Below are 21,138 nucleotides of genomic sequence, written 5' to 3'. Positions count from 1 at the left end.
GAGCATGTATGACACATAAGAAGATTTGTAAGAGGGAGTTAAACATGTTGATATATTTTTAACCAATTTATGACAATGTCATTATGACTATTACATATCATTTTTGGAAAGTGTGAATAAGAAATATTGGAATGTCAAAGTAGGAAACATAATTATAACGTATTATAATAGATTCTAATAGAACTTCTCTTGAAATTTGAGTACCAAAACTCCTAGTGAAAAATTACAAAACCGTTATATCTTTCATAATAACGTTACTTCCATTGATAACTTAGATCATGCTCCATTTATTGAAATTATTAAGATCATTACTGTGAAATCATGTTTAATAGGGCCCATAGATTATATCTTTGATAATAACACCAAGATATTGACGTTTTACATCATGCCCCATTATTTGAAATTACTAAAATTATTACTGTGGAATGATGTTTAATAGAGCCCATACATTCACATGTTTAAAACCTTCTGATTCTGATTCATGATCAACACCCAGAGTAATAAATACCAAGTAACATCAAAACAAAATAAACAGAATCATATATACGGAAAGCAAAATCATGACTGTCCTTACATGGCAAAATGAGATTCATGTTTTATTGAGTTTTATTTAAAATGGGGTTTGGAGTCAAATGCTCTAAACCTACAGCTCAAGTAGATATCATCAATTTATTCAGGATAACCATCATCAGATAGAAATGGACTCTGCAAGTACAGAAGCTCCAGTATCACCCTCAAGAACCTGCATTTATACCCACAAGTTACATCATTCAAGCCAAAATAAATAAATAAGAAACATGAAATATCCAAGCTTTTGGATAAGAACTGTGTATTTTTATTTCAACGTTTTAAATCTCTCAATAACTTTGAGTCTTTTGGGTGATAAAAGAAATAAATAAGAACATGAAATATGCAAAGCTTTTAGATAAGAACTGTGTATTTTTTTTTCAATGTTTTGAATCACTCTCAATAACTTTACGTCTTTCTGATGATGAATCACTGAAATGATTCGAAACGTCGGAAAAAAATACACAAGTTTTATTCAAAAACTTGGATCCACTAATGAACTGTGGAAAGTTTATACTATCTAAATATAGATCATTCAAGACAATAGAAATACATAAGAACATGAAATATAGATTATTCAAGCCAATAGAACATTCAAGAAAATTTGAAAAGGTTTTCTGGAATAGTACATTGAGCAGGGGGAACATTGCACTCAGAAGGCAGTCTGAAGGTGGCTTCAACAGTGCTGCAGATGCAGTCAACATCTGCATTTTTGAGAGCAGCACAGCATTCAGGAGTTGGGTCTTGTGGGTTCATTCCCACTGCTGGCAGACATGGCCCCAACTCAATTGCTTTAGCTGCACAATCAGTTCCTGCTCCCTCTGCACTGTGGATCATCACCACCACCATCATGGCTACAACCAATGCCACGAAACTTTTCCCCATTTTTTTCAAGAGAGAATTAGAAAACAGACTAGATGGTGCAAGGCAATGAATGCAATGTTATGCTATGCAGTGAGTGTTGTCACTTAGCACTCTGCCTTCCTCTTTATATAGCCTTCATTTCAAAGACAATACAGATTGTGTGAGTTAACTGTTTCTTATAAACAATATGTTTGAGCACCGTCATGCTCCTTGGCCCCAACCTCTTTGCTTTATATGGGTATTAAATTATTCAATTCATGCAAAATTCAATGGATTCTATGGAGAAACAGAGATGAGATGTGTAGCTAACAGATAATAAGTATAACAAACCATCAAGCACCTAAGACATTTCACATGGTTCAATTCTACCACACTTGAGTCACTCTACCTCTTTGAAAATACCATGAATATGGTTAAAGAATTAACCACTATTTTTAAATTTTAAATCTTGCACAGAGGATAAAGTACGCACCTTGTCTTTTTAGTTCCTTCTCTTACACTCATACTTCTTTTAACAAAAACAATATTTTACATTTTAGTCATTTTACTCCTTTAAAAATACAATGAATATGGTTAAATAATTAGCCAATAGAAATCTATTATTTTTAAATTTTAAGTTTTGTAGTGGAGAAAACTGCACACTTTGTCTTTTTAGTTTCTTGTCTTATACTCATATTTTTTTAACAAAAATAATATTTTAATATTTAATTTGTCATTTCGTTTTACCTATAAATTGATTCTAATATTAAATTTAGCATAATTGTAAATTGTAACTTATGTTATGCTTAATTCATTACTATAGAGAAAGATCATTTTGGCCCTATAAGTTTCTATCACCACGTATTGGATTGTGGGTGTAAATCTTCTCTTAAGGATCATCCAAATAGACTAGTCCTCCCTATGCAAAATTAGTTTTGTTCTCTTCTTGGTTGACCTTTTTGGTAGAATAGGGCCATTATCAACTAGCTTGCATGCCAAAACATTTTGAATTAAGTACCAAGGATCTTTTGTTTAAGGTAAGACTTGCCATATAGTAAGCATCAACATATCAAAGTATTATATTTCATCTAAGCTACATCATATGAAGATTAAGAGCTTACATCAACAACTACATATGCATGCACTACACAATCAACTTATTATTTAGGAAACGTTCATTTCTACTTCTCATAAATTAAATATTCTTAGTTAACAAGGAAATTCCACACTTCCCCTCTACACACTAGTACTCTCCCCATGGTACTTCTAAGCATCACCATCTTTAGATACACAAGAACATTAGTATCAAAGAGTAGAAGAGTAGAAGGCAATACCACACCATAAGAACTTAAATACAAATGCAATCCAATTCAAGACCATAATAGGCATTCCCAATACAAATCTATAACAATCAAAATAATCCTAATTCAATTTCAAAAGTTTGATTCTAGTTGTCAAACATAGAGTACATAAAATAAGCCACCCCTCCTACCAAATTCAAATAATAGATCTAACTTACTCCAACGCTCTAACTTTCAATTGCATTTACAATCTTGGTTCTTAATTTAGGTTTGGTTAAATTATTTATTACATTTTGGATCAATTAATTAGACTCTAAAATAATCATAGGATTACTTTATTTCCCTATAATTTGATAGTTTCAAATTCTTTATCTCATCAAGTGCTTTTCCCTAGGGTTAACCTTCTTAAGCTATAATCTAATTTCTAAATCTCTTACAACCTTTCTCTTGGATCTAAAATTTGTTTTCTTTAATTGTTTTATCTTTGTTCAATCATATATTAGGATCGTATGCCGAAACATCTTCTAGGATTTCACCTTCCCATTAGGTGTAGCCCTAGGTTTAAAGTTTTGGTTGCTATGGATCTTTTTGAAACTCCTCTTGTACTTTTTTTTTGAAAAAATATGTAAACCTTAATGAGCAAGATGATTTTGATCATGATGCATATCTTTTGTATGAAGATCACATGAGCAATGATATGGCTAGCAAATTGCAGCTCTATAACAAGAATATAAGAAGGATTAATCATGCTATAATCTTTTGTAAATACATGATGAAATCCATTGTATGATTATAAAATATAATGAATATGTTTAAGAAAACAACTCATACCAATCCACCATTTTAAAATGCAATTTTGTAGAGTAAGAAGTGCACGCCTATCCTTATCATAAATACAATGTAACTATGTTTAATTTTCCTTCTTTTACGTGCATAATAATCCTAATACTAAATGTAACCTATGCCTAACTTAATATATAGCTATAGAACAATGTCAATCTATCTCTATACATTTTTTTCAATGTATTAGATTATGGATGCAAATATATTCATTATTGTACAACAAGATCAATCTATCTTTGTAGGTTTTTGTCATTGCATGTGTGTTTGCTTGTGGTTGGAAATATATCCTCTAGATATGGTCATCCATATAGTCTATTCCACCTTATTTAAAATTAGTTTTCTACTTTCTTAAGTTAACTCTTTCATGTAATATGATCATTACTCATCGGTTTGTATGCCAAAACACTTCAAATCGAACACCAAGTATCTTGTAGTTAGATACAAGCCCTAGCTCATTTGAAAGAAATCACAAATCAAATAATTAGATTCCATTCATAATACATTAGATAGAGACTACGAGCTTGCATTCATTCTTGATATGTTTTCAGTATTCTCCACAAGCAACATGGAGGAAATTTCACATTTTCCCTTTGCACACTAGTAGTTTCTCAAAGTTTCCTTATCATAATCATCAATCTTTACAGTCACAAGTGCATTGACCAATACTAAAGATTAGACGAGTAGTGGATAAAACCACACTAAGAGGACTAGACCATTGGTGTGGTCTAATCTAGGATCAGATAAACATTATGAAAACAAATATAATATATTAAATAATGCTAATTTAATTTTAAATATTGGGTTCCAATTATTGATCATAATTTACATTCTAGGAAAACAAACATTAAGTACCAAAATCTATTTCCTGGAGTGCAAAAAATGAGATGCCTATGTGAGGGTGCGGACATTATTTATCCTCCAAAATAATACATTGAATATGAAGATTTCCTGGAATAATGTAAATTTTATAGTCATTGAAGATCTTCAAGTATAATGAAAAGACATTGGTTGCTCTCATGGAGAGCCTACATTGAGAAATTGGTTAATATGATGATTATGATAGGATCAATGACACATAAATGAGGTTTAAGAGAATTTAATCTCTATTTTTAGTAGCCTTACAATAACTATGTGGTAGTTGGCTTTTTCTAGCGAGTCATGGTTTTGACTCTTAGTTTTCAATAACCCTTTGTGGTTTCTTGTTCTTGAATTTCCTATAAAATGGAGGCAGTGAAGAGAAGTTCATAAAGTTATTTTGTACATATTACTATCTTGTTGGATTATTGTTAGTTAAAGGGATAAATGGATTGCATTGGTGTGCTATTTTATTGGTATTAATATAGGCTTGGGTCAATTTTATGGTAGTGTTTTTATCACAAAGGTTTCTCCACATATATCTAGTTTTCATATGGTTTGTTGATTTTGTATATGCATCTATTGTTAATTATTTTATTTTTATAATTAAATCAAATTAAAACAGTTAATTGTTAATAATGTCACTATATTGTCAGCATTTGGTATCAAAGAATTTGATTTTAAAGAGAGACATATTTCTTACAATCTTGTGAAATTTTTGTGGTTAGAGAATGAGTATTTGATCAAATCATGGTATTGCATATTTAAGTGTGATTATAAAATCATAGTGACAAAATACTATTAGGAGATTGAAAATTTAAATAACTATAGGTATAATTTGTGGAAACTAAAAATGAAGGATCTCTAGGGAGAAAGAGATCAATGGTGAGTTTTGAAAAAAAAAAAGACTACTAAGCTATCAAATGAAGTCTAGAAGAAGCTCAAAAGTAAGGCTCAAGGAACCATATTCATTTTTATTTCTAATTCCATCCTTCTAATATTTTTGAGAAGAATAACATGAAATCTATCAAATAAAGAATTTGGTAAATAACTTGTCATTAAAATTAAACAAAATTATTCATTGAAATAAAGGAAGGAAACTTGGTTGTTGAGAAAATTAATTATTTTTATTTTATTTTGAGTCATCTATGAAGTATGATGTTAATATTGATAAAGAGGGAGAGCATATTTTATTTCCTTTTTCTTTTTTCTTCAAACTTGAGATCTTACTTGATAATTATAATTAATGATGGTACTATAGAGCCTGCAAATGTGTGAAAATGGGTTTCACTAGTCTAAACATGAGAACTAGGAATTAAACCCATTAACATTAACATACATTTGGGAAACAACCAATAGGCCCAACTACAAATGCTTGGGAGAGGGGCACAATGGGTTGGATTGTTTACTTGCTAAGTGTAGATGCAATTGGATAAGATAGAATGATGATAAGCAAGAACTAGGGTTAATGATGTAAAATTGGAAGTAATCAACATAAACACTAAACTACATAATAGATATGCAGACTCTGAGAACAAATATAGAAATGGGAATCAGAGAGGAACCCATGTCGGTAATTTGAGCCTAAAACTATTGGACTATGTGGCTAGGCATCCTAGTCTTGAAGGTATTTGATGTAGATGCTATGAATAGATTCAAGATTGGAATGTCACTTGGAATATTTTCATAAAATTTTGTTAGAAAAAGTGTCAGATGCTTCAGACTTGTTTGAAACTTGTAGGGTTTTTTGCTTCTTTAAAGTCTAGATCTCTTTGTCTCGGTCAACTGTTTTTGAATCTATAGTCCTTCTTCGCTAAACTTGAAACATACAAATACAAGAGAGGAAAAATAGTGTTGATTTGATAGGGGTTTTCCTAGGTCAAACCCTAGGTTTGGAATTAACCCTATAATGAAGAAATGATAGAAAAGAGAATTTATACTTGTAGAGAAGAGGCTATATCTAAAATGAAATGTTGAATTGAAATGATACATCCTTCCTTATGAATTTTCATATCTTGAAGTCTTCATGAAAATTTGATGTTGTTAGGTGGAAACTCATGTCAAATTTATCATGAATTCCATCTTGAATTATTGAAAATATGAATACATGATCTCTCCTTCATTGCCTTGATGATCCTTCATTGCTTGCTCACTGGAATTGCTTGATGTAACATGTATTCCTTTATGAGAGATGTTTCAAATAAGGGGATAAGACTTGATTTTATACTCAACCTCACAAAAAGTGTTGAAAAATACAAAGGAGGTTTCCCTTGGGTATTCTTTCTCGCTCAACTTTCTCTAACCATTAGAGGGTTCAAATTTGGGCCCCCTATTGCCTATACTATGGCGCCTACCACCCAAATACAAGATGAATAGGATTCTAGGTGCCCTATTCTAGTCCTTCTAGACTGGGACAATGTCAAGAATTAAGAAAAGAGAGTAGAGACCTCAAATCTCACACTTGTTTGAGTAGAATCAAGCATAATCAGGGCAAAGAAAGAAAAACACCAAGGTGAGACTCAAGTGAGAATGAAATTATATGAGGATACAATTTACGACACTACATTTAGCCCCTACTTTAGAGGGGTATGACCTTATGCTCATACTCTCAATAAAGTATAGGATAGAATCGAAATACTTTTATCAAGATATTAAAAAGAAAAGAAACACCAAGCCCCTAGGGACTTATGATCCTATATGTCTGAAACATAAAGATAAAAGGAGCAATAATGATTAAATAGATAGAGCATGCAAGAAAGAAGAAGATACATGTCTTCTTGGTCTAGTAAGGAGCTACTTACTATGAGCCATATGAGAAGAGAGAGAGAAAGAGAAGAAACAGAACTACTTGGTCTAGTAAGGAGTTTCTTACTATGAGTCATGCTAGTAGAAAGGGAGATTACAAAGAAAAACCATGGTTTGCTAAATAATCCAACAAAAACTCAAGCACAAAGATTACAAAACAAAGCCTCATCTTGAAAAGTAATTTGAACAAAAATTGAATACAAAATGGGTGTTGTAGCTTGCACCAACATATCATGATGTATGATCAAAGTACACAAACCAAACCTTGTGGTGTGTGCACAAAGTTTAGTATAGAGCAAAGTGTATGCCCCATATTGAAGTGATTGTGTATGCCTTCTTGCGAACAATTGATTTAAGGTAGAAAACTTGCATTGAAAAAAAAAAGCACATTGCAACAATGAAATACCCCCAAGCATGGGAAAATCAAAGGTGATGATTCACAAGACACAAAGAGAGATAACATAAGAGATCCACTATTTGGAGTGAATATGTGTATCAAATAAATAATGTATATCAATTTTAATTGTGATTGTGATTGTGATGAATTGACCTCAACCCCCAAAGGTAGTGGAACTGAGCACAATGGAAGAAGAACACATATGATGAACAACACAAGTATTTTTGGGTCAACATGGAAGAGACCAAAAAGAGATCTCAACACTTTGCATCATTCCCAAGTAGACAACACAAAAGAAGAAGTGAGATAGAAATAGATGAATGTCACAACAGGTTTGGTCCCTTTGTTGCTTTGCAACAATGGGGCAACAAGGTTCATCCAAAGAGAGATTAAAAAAACACAAAGACATGCCAAGCATCACATTATGGGGAAAACATTATATGCAATCAAACACACTAAATAATCTATTGCATGAGTGAAGCTAGTCTTGCAAATCATCTGCCTCCCAATCTTACTTAACATCATTTAGAGGTGGTAGTACAATAGATGGAGCTATCACTAATGTCAAACAAGGACCATGCTCTAATGATAAATCACTATGTGTATCACTAGGAGCTAAGATTAAAGCTTTTGAAAACCTTGAAGATAATTCATGATTAATCTCAACTTCAAACATACCATCAAAATCATTAGTATCCACATCATTAAATTATCATAATAATCATCCAAATTATCACAATAGTAGATCTCACATGTGGAATAGATGAAGAGGAAAAATCATTTTTAATAGATAGTTTTAATTTTTGATGAGGGTGATCAAGATAAAGCTCCTCCCTAAGATTAGGAAAATGTTTAAAAAATGGGATTTAGTCAAATTCGCCCACTTAGGGGAGGAAACACTTTGGGAAGAAAGCTCATGATCCTTGGCATGAAATCATTGTTGGTGTTATTTTGCACTACAATTTCTCTTGTTATGACTCAAAGCTTGTGTGGATGAAGGTTGAGGATTACTCAACATAGGTTTATTTTCTTCCTTTGTGGAAGGAGGAATGAAAGAAACCGTGCTAGGTTGAGAGATACAAGATATTGGGTGCTTCTCTCTTTTCCCTTTATAGTGTTTGGGAGGTGGAACCACAACATATCTAGGAGGAATAGAAGGAGTAGGAAGGAGTATAGGTCTAGGATGCAGATGCAGAATGTCCATATCCATAAATGAAGAATCATTAGGTTTACTTATTACCGATATTTTATTAGATTTGTAGTTTTGATAGGATAGGAAAAGGACATCTTGATGAGGTTTCAAAGGTTGAGGTTTCAAAGGGTGAAGTTTCCACAACTAGCTAAGGGCTGACAAAGACTATGATTGATCAATATAACTTGCCCATTGTGAGGGAACTTAAAAAAATTATGAATAGTATAATGGATAGCTTTCATGGAATCAAGCCAAGGGATTTCCAACTTAACACAAAATTGGTCCAAGGTAAGGATAATAGAAATGGTAACATACATGCACCTAGTACCAACTTATGGGGGAAGGGTGATGGAGCCTATAGTGGGACAAGTAAATCCATCATGCACCCTAGCCACAACATCATACTTATCTTATTTATATTGATGAAATTTTTGTGTATAGAGATAATATTTCATGATAACATTCACCATACATAATGGATCAATGAGCACTCCATGTGAGACCTTTCATTTAATCTTCGCAATAATGTATAATGGTCCATTAGGTTCTTCAATGATATCTCTTGAGTCAAAGGTAATGCAAGGGTCACACTCAGGCTTATCTTTCTCAATAAAGTTCAAAACATTGTTGTTGACTTCAGTAAATATATCATTAATAGCTATAAAGTCTCTATCATTGTGCTTAACAAGATTGATAGAGTGAGAAGGCATAGGATTGTTAAAGATTTATAAATTTTGATTAGGAGGTGCCACATATTTTTTTCCTTTATCATTCACGCCATCCACTACTATAGTATTAAAATTAATAAGATCTTGAATTTCATGCTTCAATCTAATGTGCTTATTAGTATGATGGCCATTTTGACAATGGAATTGACAATAGGCTTTAAGATCAAAAGAAGGTGGCAAAGGCTTGGAAGTATCTATGGGATGAAAAGGAGGAATCTTCATCACATTAGAATTAATTAATTTAAGAATGATGCTACACAATGATTCAGAAAGAGGAGTGAAGTTGCAATGTCTAAATTTTGAGGAAAAGTGATCTACAACGGGGACTTTAGCTACCACCTGAGAATCAATATGATTTGAAGATTTTTTGGTATTGATATTTGATGAATTTCTTGTTTTGTTTTATAAATTTTTTAATTCTTAAATGAGAATCTTCATTCTTATCAATCGAAGTCAATGCTGAAGAGGGTTCATATTGACTTACTTGAAGCTGATAATTATGAAGTGTTGTGCACAATTGTGTGAAAGATGCATAATCAAAAAGCAAAATCTTGTCTATAATGTTTTTTTGTAAATTATTAATGAAAATTATTTGAACATCACCATCAGGTACATGATAAGCAATTTATGAATGCAAATGTTCATATATACCAATGAAATCAATCACTTTTTCCTCGACACCTTGTTTACAATGTGCCAAGTTAGTCAAAGTAATTTGTGGACCAGTATTATTTTGAAAATATTCAACAAATAAATCAATTAATTTTTGAAAAGAATCAATCGAATAAGGAGGAAAGGATCAAAACCATTTTGAAGTTTTATCTCTTAAGGTACTATTAACATTATTTCAGAGTCATCCGTAGGCGGCATTTTGAACGAGTGGTGCTCGTTCCTTTTGATTTTCTAGCTATGCTCCTCATACAAAATGCATGAGCCAGGTGTCGTCTCAGCATTGCTTCTGATTGCTCACTTTTCCCATTCAGAGTTTGGGGGAATGTGGAGTTGTCGTGTGGCTTGGGTTTTTATGACAAGGCACTCCTCTCAGCCCCACCATTCATCATGCGAGGATAAGGACACTTGGTGCCTCCGCGCTGCTCGATTTGGTTGGTTTTTGTGCTCATTTTTAGATGTCCTCTGAGCTATCACACGCCTTCAATTGTGGTTCATGAGTTAGTATGCGGTTTACATCATGGTTTTCTTGTTGGGCAGGGATGGAGGTCGCCACGATATGATAGAAATAACAACTTCGGGGGTGATTTTGTTCGATAGGTATGAAGGTTGCCATGATATGATAGAAATAACAACTTCGGGGGTGATTTTGTTGGGTATGATCTCGCGAGGTGTCATGATAGGTTTTCTGGTCAGAAGTGGTTGCTGGAAGGTTGCTGATGCTGTGAGCTGTTAGTTGAGCCGAGGGCTCTATTTATGCTTACATTTTCCTTGTTTTAGGGGTTAAGACTTTCAGAGAGTTTTTTAGACTTTGGCTCATTTGAAGAGGCCTTTATGTTGATTTAATTTAGTGAATGATAGATAGATCATATTGTGCCTATGGCCTTTGTGATGGTTTTATTTGAAGCTTAATATATATTGACTTCTGTGTTGTTTTCAAGTTCATAACTTCTATGATATTTGTTGTGAGACTTCATGGATTAAATTATGTTTTGAGACTTGTTATCTGCTGAATGAATAGTTAATATCATTTTATGTTGAATGGGTGTTGTGTTGGATTATTCTCTCGAATGGTTCTGGGCATGTAGATTGTTGAATGGGCTTTAAAACTAGATGTTTCTAGGTTTTATATGTTGTTAATGCTTTTCCAAAATGTTCTAGCGCATCGCCTAAATAGTGTAGACCATTTTGCTTTAATTTTCCTCCTTCCCCTTTCCTTCCCAATTGTAATGAAGAGCCGACTTCTTAAACTTGGAGGTCATTCAGTGATTTTTGCGCAATAGGTCCCCCATCACTGAATTTCCCATAAGGTTGTTCACATTTAAGGTAAAATTTAGAGTCAACTGTTCTTTTTCTGGTATGCCTAGTGGGACCCAAATTTTGAATAAGCCTAAGATAGTTTATGAGTCACATGCCCTTTACCATGAGTTAGACAGCCTTAAATCCCAGTTTACTCCTTCCACCCCTGGTAAACATTTATTTGGCTGCAACCTCTTCTTCCCAGAGCCTACCTATCTTCCCTGCAGTTGCTCCTACAATAATGGGGTTCCTCCTAGAAATTTTGTGACATGGAACAATGGAAGTCCTCTCAATCCTCCCACTCCACCTATAGTGTGGGGATCGATTCCCTCCACTGTGCTAAAGGTCATCCCTAAATTTACTGGAGAATGTCACAAGATCCTCGGGGAACACCTACAAGATATAGCCAATGTCTGCATCGTCCATGGTATCACCAAGAAAAATATAGCCTTGAGATTTCTTGGGGAATCTTTTAAAGGGAGAGCTCTAGATTGGTATAGATCCCTAGGTCCAAACACTATAGCAGATTGGGATCAGCTAGGCAACCGCTTCTTTCCGAGATTCTCTGACAAGATTGATAGGTCATCTTTGATGCACCAATTGATTACGATAAAGAGAACCCCTCAGGAAGCAGTGACAAAATTCAGCTTAAGGTTCCAGAGGACCTGACAAAGAATACCGTCGTCCACTCGCAATCCTATGGATATGGCATTTGTCTTTTATTTGAAATCCTTCAACTCTAATATATTAGTAATGATTGTTTCTCTAGGAGGCAATACCCTCCCGTAAGCATTTGAATTAGCAGTCCAAGCAAAAAATAATATGATCGATGTTGGGAAGCTTGCGCTGCAACCACTCATGTCAGTCTTTCCCGAGCTATCAAATCAGGCCTCTAAAGAGGTTGTGCCCAGCACATCCGCTCCTCAATCTATGTACATGCACCCCAGACCCCAACAAGTACATTCGCCTCCACAATCATCTTTGGCTCTGGAGGTTAGTGATATGAAAAATTCATTGAGAACTTTCTTGAACGAGATCGTCAATATGAAAAGGTCTCAAATCCCACCTGCTAGACCCCCTTTTCAACAAAATTTCCAAGGGACTAGTCCCGCATATCAGCAGAACTAGTATGCAAGCAACTAAACTTCCCCAAGCCAGCCAAATGGCTAGATAGTTCCGATACCCAATCCTTTACAAACTGTATATCCTAACTCTGGTAAGGAGTTGACAGTGGGACAAAATAATCTAATGGACGATACCAATTCTTGGTGATTTCCATGTAACAATGCCTATGCTCCAATAAATTATCCAAGAGGCAATCTATAACAAAAAAATGCAGAGCAACGAAACCTAGGCATGGTACCAGATGATTTGGTTTACGCATCTCCTGGCATGGATAATGCGTCTCTCATTGCCCAGACGCAAGGTATGTCAATACAACAAGAAGCAGAGATAGCTCCAAACCATGCACTATTCTCTTGGAAGGAGGACGAAGATGTCATGCTCACAAATGATGCAGCCACATCAAACTTTGGAGCTCCTTAATTGCAATCAGATTACAACATCGGCTTGAAAAGGTGCTTCATGGGGGTGAATATAAACACACAGGGAAGATTGACTGCATATAAAGCTCCTAAACAACCCACAATTGCTATCACATACCAAAGAAAGGAGTTTATCCCTTATAAGCCAAGAGAGCCAAAGGCGTCGGTGCTGTCAGTACTATATGTGGTGGAACAACTGAAGAAAGCCCCGACCAATGTCTCTTTATGGGATCTCCTTAGTATCTTAGAACAAAAGAATCGATTGAAAGAAGCTCTATCCGAGGTGGGAAAAAATGCAATAGGAAATGCCGCTAAAACTCCACAGATTAGCGAAGAAAGGTTTCAGCCCTCCATGCATAGATCATGCTCACCAACAGTGTTGACAAATGAAGCCATGCCTCCTAAATCCCAAACAGAAGGTAAGCCTAGACCAAATCCTTTCTATCTGACCCTCATAGTTGGGGATAAGCTTTTGCACAATTCTATGATAGATTTTGGTGCTAGCACCACCATCATGCCTAAGCCAATCACTGAGGTTTGTAATATCAAATATGAGCCTTTAAATAGGGGCATTATGTAGCTAGGCAGGAATAAGGTCCAGACCGTGGGTATTATCAAAAACCTTCCGTTGACGTTGTTCGCGTGTCCTAGTGTTACCATGTCTCAAGAAGTGGTAGTTATTGACATCCCACCTATTTTTGGCCTCTGCCTTTCTCGAGACTTCATTGTCAAAATAGGAGGTTACCTATCCTTAGATTGGTCCCACCTTATCCTTTGAATCTAGCATGGTGCCAAACTCAAAATCCTTTCAGAACCCCTTCACATTGAACACGTAGTGGATCAAGCTATGCTCAATTTTGAACCAAATCATACCTCCATCTCAAATGAAGAAAGGAAAACCATAGAGCTTCTCAAGGATGAGGAAGTAACCAGGGATATTCCACTTGATCAGGAGATCTTTCTCAATGAATTCATAGACTCTGATCCATACTCCAACTACCATGCCACAGGTCTTGGTACTTACTACATTTTTGATGAAAATCAAGTCATTCCAAAACTTACCAAAGAACCATTGACTAAAGAAGAGTTGTCTTCTGCACTCTAGACCCTACACTTTGATGGTGCAAGATGCAATGTAGGTTTAGGGGCTAGGATTTGCCTCACTTCACCTTCAGGTGAACGGATCCTGAAGTCTTTTTGTCTACAACTTTCTTGCTCTAACAATGAAGCAGAATATGAAGCACTGATCCAAGGCTTGTGCTTGGCAAAGAGGATGGGTATAAAGCAATTGAAAGTTTTGGGCGATTCTAAGTTGATTGTGCACCAGGTTTGAGGAATCTCTAGCACCAAACATGTTTGTATGAGATCTTATCGCAATAGGACATGGGATCTGATCGAAAGCTTTGACACTTTCAACATCCAGATAATTCCTCAAAAGACAAATGCTTCCGTTGATCAGATGGCTATGATTGGATCACAATTTGACCCTGTTGAGGACTTGCTCACCAACCCCCAGGTAGTCTATGTGGTTTTTCGGCCAACTATTCCTGACAATGACACCCATTGGAAAGTTTTTGAAAGAAATGAGCACATCGCCTCGTTCATTCAAAAAAAAGGAGAGTTTGTAGATCAACTACAACCTAAGGTAAAAGAGGCTTATGGGGATCAGATCATTTAGCTAAAATCCAACAAGCTCCCTAATGGATTAATCACCCTAGAAAATTTGTTCAACCATGATGATGCCAAAAATGATAGGCAAAAACTTACGGCTAATAAAGGGGACTATGTCAAAATGTTGGTATGATGTGGGAGAATACTCAAGGTCGGAAAGGAAGTTCCTTCAAAAGACCAAAAGAGATTGGGCCAATATTGTGATGAGTATGTAGGTGTACTAGCATGGTCCTATGAAGATTTGAAAGGGTACAATCCCAGCATCATTCAACACACCATTGAGCTTATTGATGGGGCCAAGTCGGTCTAACAAAAGCAAAGACCTGTCAATCCGAAAATCGAGTCCCTTATGGCCCAAGAATTGAGAAAGCTAAAATAATTAAAAAATCATTTACCCCATCAAGCATAGTACATAGGTATCTAATTTGGTGCCAGTCAGAAAAAATAATGGGGATATCCAGCTTTGCGTGGATTTTCGGGACTTAAACCAAGCATCTCTAAAAGACCATTATCCTTTGTGACAAGTGGAACAATTGTTAAGCATGGTAGCAGGGTCAGAGATGTTCTCAATGTTAGATGGTTTATCGAGTTATAATCAAGTATTGGTGAAGGCAAAAGATCAACATAAGACAACCTTCATAACCAAATGGGGAACATTCGCTTACCAAAAAATGTTGTTTGGGTTGTCGAATGTCGATGCAAAGTTTCAAAGAGCTATGGACCTAGCCTTCAAGGATCTTATTAATAAAATTATCCTCATATATTTGGATGACTTGATCATGTTTTCAAAACACAAAGAAGATCATTTTGATCATCTTGAGCTGGTGTTCCAAAAGTGTCTGGAGTTTGGCATCTCTTTGAACCCAAAGAAATGTATTTTTGGGATCTCGCAAGGAAAATTACTAGGACACGTAGTGTCAAAGGAAGGAGTCTCTATTGATCTTGATCGAGTGAAGGTAATAAAGGAGCTTTCTCTTCCTATCAATAAAAAGGGCATCCAGTCTTTCCTAGGTAAGGTTAACTTTGATAGCCACTTTATTTCAGACTTTGCAGGGATGGTGAGGCCTATTACCCTATTGCTTAAGAAGGAAATGCATTTTAAATGGACTCCTGAAGCTAAAGAGGCTTTCGAAAAAATCAAAGATGCTATTTGTTCGACCCTCATGCTATCCAACCCCAATATGTCTAAGGATTTCATAATGTATGTTTTCTCTAGCCACTATAGCATTGTTGTGGTGCTGATTGAAGGATTATGAGGCTAAGTACAATTTTGTTGAAAAGAAAGATTTGGCCATAGTCAAGGGCCTTAAAAGTTTAGACACTTCATCATCTATAATAAGACTACTGTGTATGTCGCTCATCCTTTAGTCAAAGAATATATCATGGAAGATTACATTATAGAAAAGAGGGTGAACTGGATTACCAAAATTCTGGAGTATGATATTAATGTCAAGCCCACCAAGATAATCCATGAGAAAGGTTTGTGAGAATAAATAGCCCAAGAGTTTGAACCCCGAGAAGCTAAGATAGCCACAAAAGAAGTTGTATTGGTCACCTTCGAACCAATAGAAGCATACTGGATGGAGGCTCATAAACATTTTATGAAGACTAGGAGTTTTCCTGAAGGCCTCTCTCCCCAAAAAAGGAGATTCTATAGACTGCAGAATAATGGTTTCTGCTTGGTGGATGGTGTACTTTTTAAAAGAAATTTCGATGGAATCCTGCTCCGTTGCGTGAACCAAAGAAAAGCTAGCAAGATTTTACATGAATTTCATTATGGTTCATTAGGATGTCACTTTTTGGCACAAACTACCATCATCAAGATCACCCATGTCGGATAGTTATGGCCCTTTATGTTCAAATATGTGCACACCCTGGTGAGGGAGTGTAAAGAATGCCAGTACTACAGTGGTAGGTGTAGAAAAGTGGTGATGTCGATCAAGCCTATAATGGTGGAGGAACCCTTTGCTCAATGGGGTCTCGACTTCATAGGGATGATCAATCCTCCAAGCTCAGCTGGACACAAGTGGATCTTAACCACTACTGACTACTTCACCAGATGGTCTAAAGCTGATCCCCTAAAGAATTCATCAGAGACCGAGATATTGATGTTTCTAGAGTATTTAGTGTGCTGATATGGTCTGCCAAAGACCATAATATTAGATAACATGCATGCATTTATTGGTTCAAGAATCACCCAATTCACCCTCAGTAAAGGTATTTACTAAAAACCTCCTCAAACTACTATCCACAAGGAAATGGACTCGTTGAGTCCACTAACAAGAATCTCATCAGACTCATTAAAAGGATGGGATCGGAGCACAAAAGGGAGTGACATCACCACTTGATGAGTGCATTATGGGCTGATTAGATAACACCCAAGAAGGTCTTAAATAATTCCCCATATAAGTTGGTCTATGGTAAAGACACACTGTTCCTCGTGTCTCTGGAAATCCCAACCTTGCAATTACTCAAGTCTATCAAAGTGGCAGAGAATGGTCCCATGGAGGTAAGGTTGGAAGAAATTATGGAACTAGAAGAGATGAGGGAAGCACCATTTATATCTCTTCAAATCCATCAGCAAACCATCAAGAATTGGCTCAACAATAAGAAAAATTTAGACCCGAAATTCAAACAAGGCCACCTTGTTTTGAAGTACAACGAAAGGGCGGCCAAGCCCAGTCAGAATGCCAAATTTGATGAGTTATGGGAGGGACCCTTCCACATTGTAGATTGCAAAGGTTTCAATTCTTTTGATCTTGAAGATATGCAAGGAGACTCTCAGGATCTCGGTCAATGGGTTCCACCTTAAACCTTTTCATTAGCAGCTTTTCTCTAATGTACATAATGTAAATAGTGCTTTTGCATGCCTTATTTATTTAATTATGTTTCTTCATGCTCCCCTAAGGCAAAAAATGAATCACAGGATATGCCATAACCAAGCAAAAATAAAATCATTACATTATGAGTATTTTTTAAAATTCATCAGTAGGCCTCCGACCTAAATTTTAACAAAAAGAAGCAAGATGAAGTTTTCTATGACATGATGGTGTTAACTCAAGGATCCTCTTCATATTCATCATCCTCCATCTAGAAATCAAAGTCACCAACATCATCTGCAACATCTTCCCCCTTTGACCACTCATGGTTAAAAACATCGCCAGGCTCCTGAGCTATGGACACGAGAACTAAATTGGGTTGGACATGCAACATCAGGACTCGTGGGAATATGTAGTCCCTGAAATCAGTGTACCATTTAGTGCTATCTAGAACATACACTATTAGGTGGATTTGGAGGAGAAACTCTATAGTGAGCTCCGCTCAAAAGCGATGAGATGACAACAACATCATTTTCAGACTGCGGATAAGCGGGTGCCAGGTCACCCCCTCACCAGAAGTAATGAAACGCCTCAAATCTGACGCCAGAGGTAGGCCTCTCAAAGGGACGTGGTATACCACAACATCTTCCAAACCCCCCAGAAAATCCCAAGAGAAGAGTGATTTAGTTAGCGTCGAGGTCAAAAGCCCAGTCATCCCAAAATCTAGTAGCGAAGCCAAGAAATACAAACAAATGTCTGTGTTTACACGGTATTTGTCCACGTTGTCTATAAAGTCCTCATCGAGCACCCATTTGATGGCAGTGATGATCAAGGGATTCTTCCACCTTGTCATGCTCTGCAGCCATCGGTCCTCACCAAGCACCTGAGCCTTACTGCTGATGAGCCTAATGAGGGTATCCATTTCCTGAAGAAACGTCATCATTGAAGCTAATACTGTGTAAAGAAATGTCTGAAAAGACATATTTATAACGAATTCTCACCTCGAGGTGACAATTGGTGAAAAAGACTAGGGCTTCCAAATTTCAACGCATCTATCATTCCTCATTAATTCGCACAAGTAGGTGAAGCCTGGTTCGGAGTTGGAAAATGTCTTGCCTGGTACCTCAAAGAAAGAGGCGATGTCCTCATATGCCACACATATGAATAGGTACATCACATTTAAACCATAATCCCCACAAGTCTCTTTTAACTTGTGCGAGCCCTATTGGCTATTGATATTCTTCACTAAGGGGGAGATACGTCTGAACAAGCAAATCATCTCAAGTGGCTCTAATTAAACAACAAACTGAGTAGGTTTTCTCTTGGGAAACGTAGATGCCAATGCTCGTCCTCCTCAAGATTAATTACGACTACAAAATGAATTGGCATATGTGCAAATGGGCACTCATCATTAAATGCGTTCTTTTGCAAAGATCTAGGCATGTAGTGCATTAAAAGAAGAAGGTCACCAGATATTCATCTTATTGCTCATTTTCAACCTAAAGCACCCAAAAAATTTTGAAGAGTTGAGAGAGAAAAGTTCTCTTGCAGAAAATGGAAGCAAAAGCAACTCCCTTAGGTTTTTTTTAGGGAAGATTATGGGTGGATGTTTTCGGTGAACTCTCTTATTCTTTCCATGTCATTCTGCCTAGGTCGGAATATCCGATAACTAAGGCCAAGTCTAAGATGGATACCTGCAACACATCTGCAATGATATATTTTTTTGTGTGTTGTTGAGCTCGAGCTCCATAAACAACCCAAGAACCTTAGAGAGGCCGCATGCAACAATATGATTCATCATAGAGCGAAGCCGCAATCCACAACAACTAATTTTTGGAATAGTGGTACCCCTCAATTTGTGGTCCCCATGGTTTTGTACTATCCAGAGTTCATGGTTGTGTGTGCCAACAGGTTTGACCCCATTTCTTATTCAATTAGAAGCTCTTTCCTGAAAATGGTGTTAACCCCAAAGGCCATAAGGGACATGATGTGTTGTCCCATTTTTGAAGGGATGAAGGTGTTTGTTGAAGTTGTCATGGGGAAATTTTGGAGCACCATAAGAGATGATATCTCATTCTGTCATGGTGCCCTTAATCGAAGTCCATTAGTCAGACTCCAAGGACTCCCCTTGTCTTATAGTGACTTGAGACACGACGACCTCAAGGATATTTTGTCCACTCTTGCATGGTTATACGATCATGATAATGACTAGGAGATCACTATTGCTATGATGGGCTTCCTGTTCAAATGCCGGAAGAAGAAGGGGTCTTTTCATTTTGACTTCTCTGTCCTCATAACCAGAGAAATGGAAAAGCAACTAACCGAGCTTTCACAGTTTTAGCGTTTCAGATTTGCCTCAGTCCTTGTTCACCTGTTCCTCCATCAAAATGAGGTTTTCTTTAGCCAATACATGTGATTGGCTATCTATGATGCGTCAGGGAACAAGATGTCGATGTCGGCCTGGACACCCATTCTGTTGGCTTCTTATGACACCTATTAATTTTCTGATTGTTTCTTAGTTCCCATCCTTAGAGACCTCAGTTCAATCCCTGATGAACCACTCACTTTTTTTTCTCAAGTTCAGATGAATTAGATGTACAATGAGTGACCTCCTTGTGACTAGTTCTTATGTAGTGATTTTACCTTTATCTGAGTGCATGGTTTCTCGGAAGAGACCTTCCGCCTACCTACCTATGTCACTGAAAGGACCCTCACCCTCAATATTTCATGATAGTTGATGAGAATTGAAAGGGCCATAGGGGTAGGGAAGCATGACATTTCCATTACAGAGGACCACAACGCTATTGGCCCCATCACTCTTGTTCAGAGAAACATTGCAGAAAACATCTGGACATCTAAGTTGGTGCAACTCGGCTTAGTAGTCATTGACGATACGTGGAGTTATGACCCAGATGGGTGCCTTTCCTAGAGAAATAATGCAGTAAAACATGAACCACAGAGCTCGTGGGAAGGGCGCACTAACCCACAAGTGGACGACCCAAATCTCTATGTGGGTCTTAATGATTTTCGCGTGCTAAAATGACCCCCATGGTTGAGTTTTTACTCCGTCATGCAAAAGTACAATCCCACAAAATCCATCCCCTGGACTATGTTGGAGGCCATGACGTTAGATTATTGGCCTAGGAAAAAGAGCAATGATTTCTGGATCTACTGGTAAGAAGTGAGTCAGCCCAGGGCTAACATCGGGAACGCTCCTTTGGATGAGTGTTTTGAGCTTGAATGGCTACCCAGTACAACAATTCTGATGAAGAGATAGGTGATAGCTCCCCACATGGATACTTGTCCCCCGCGGTGGCCTAGCACCAGGACATAGAGGTTTTAAGTATTGAAGAGCAATACAATGAGCCTCATATTCTTCTTCCTCTCATCGGTTTTGTTCGAAGACCCCATTCCCAAGCTGGTAAGAGAGAAGATGAGAAGCAGGTGTCTGACTCCCCTCCCAGTAAGAAGCAATATCTGGGTTCTACAAAGAAAGGTTTGTCTTCTTGAGCCCCAAAGGTTCCCTCAGTTCCTCAGTGGTCGGTGACTTCCATGGTTCAGGTATGCCCTTCTTTTCCTTTTCCCTCTGCTCAAGTTGTTTCTTC

At 36.7% G+C, this 21,138-nt stretch overlaps 1 protein-coding gene across 1 annotated transcript; it reads right to left on the bottom strand.

Moving 5' to 3' along the window:
- Window positions 1–575: 575 nt before the first annotated feature.
- LOC131069717 (male-cone protein 1) lies at window positions 576–1,547 on the bottom strand. The gene is made up of 2 exons (XM_058005251.2): window positions 1,197–1,547; window positions 576–742 (listed from the first exon to the last, which is right to left on the bottom strand). The coding sequence occupies exons 1-2, from the start codon at window positions 1,450–1,452 to the stop codon at window positions 735–737; spliced, it is 264 nt and encodes an 87-aa protein (XP_057861234.1). The 5' UTR covers window positions 1,453–1,547; the 3' UTR covers window positions 576–734.
- Between the last annotated feature and the right edge of the window lie 19,591 nt (window positions 1,548–21,138).

The sequence above is a fragment of the Cryptomeria japonica genome, chromosome 11 (assembly GCF_030272615.1).
Source record: "Cryptomeria japonica chromosome 11, Sugi_1.0, whole genome shotgun sequence".
Classification (NCBI taxonomy): domain Eukaryota; kingdom Viridiplantae; phylum Streptophyta; class Pinopsida; order Cupressales; family Cupressaceae; genus Cryptomeria; species Cryptomeria japonica.
Note: the sequence above shows the minus strand (reverse complement) of the source record. Positions and strands in the feature narration are given on the sequence as shown.

Excerpts from the sequence above, each read along its gene's own strand:
- LOC131069717 (XM_058005251.2), bottom strand. The coding sequence starts at position 1,452 with ATGGGGAAAAGTTTCGTGGCATTGGTTGTAGCCATGATGGTGGTGGTG.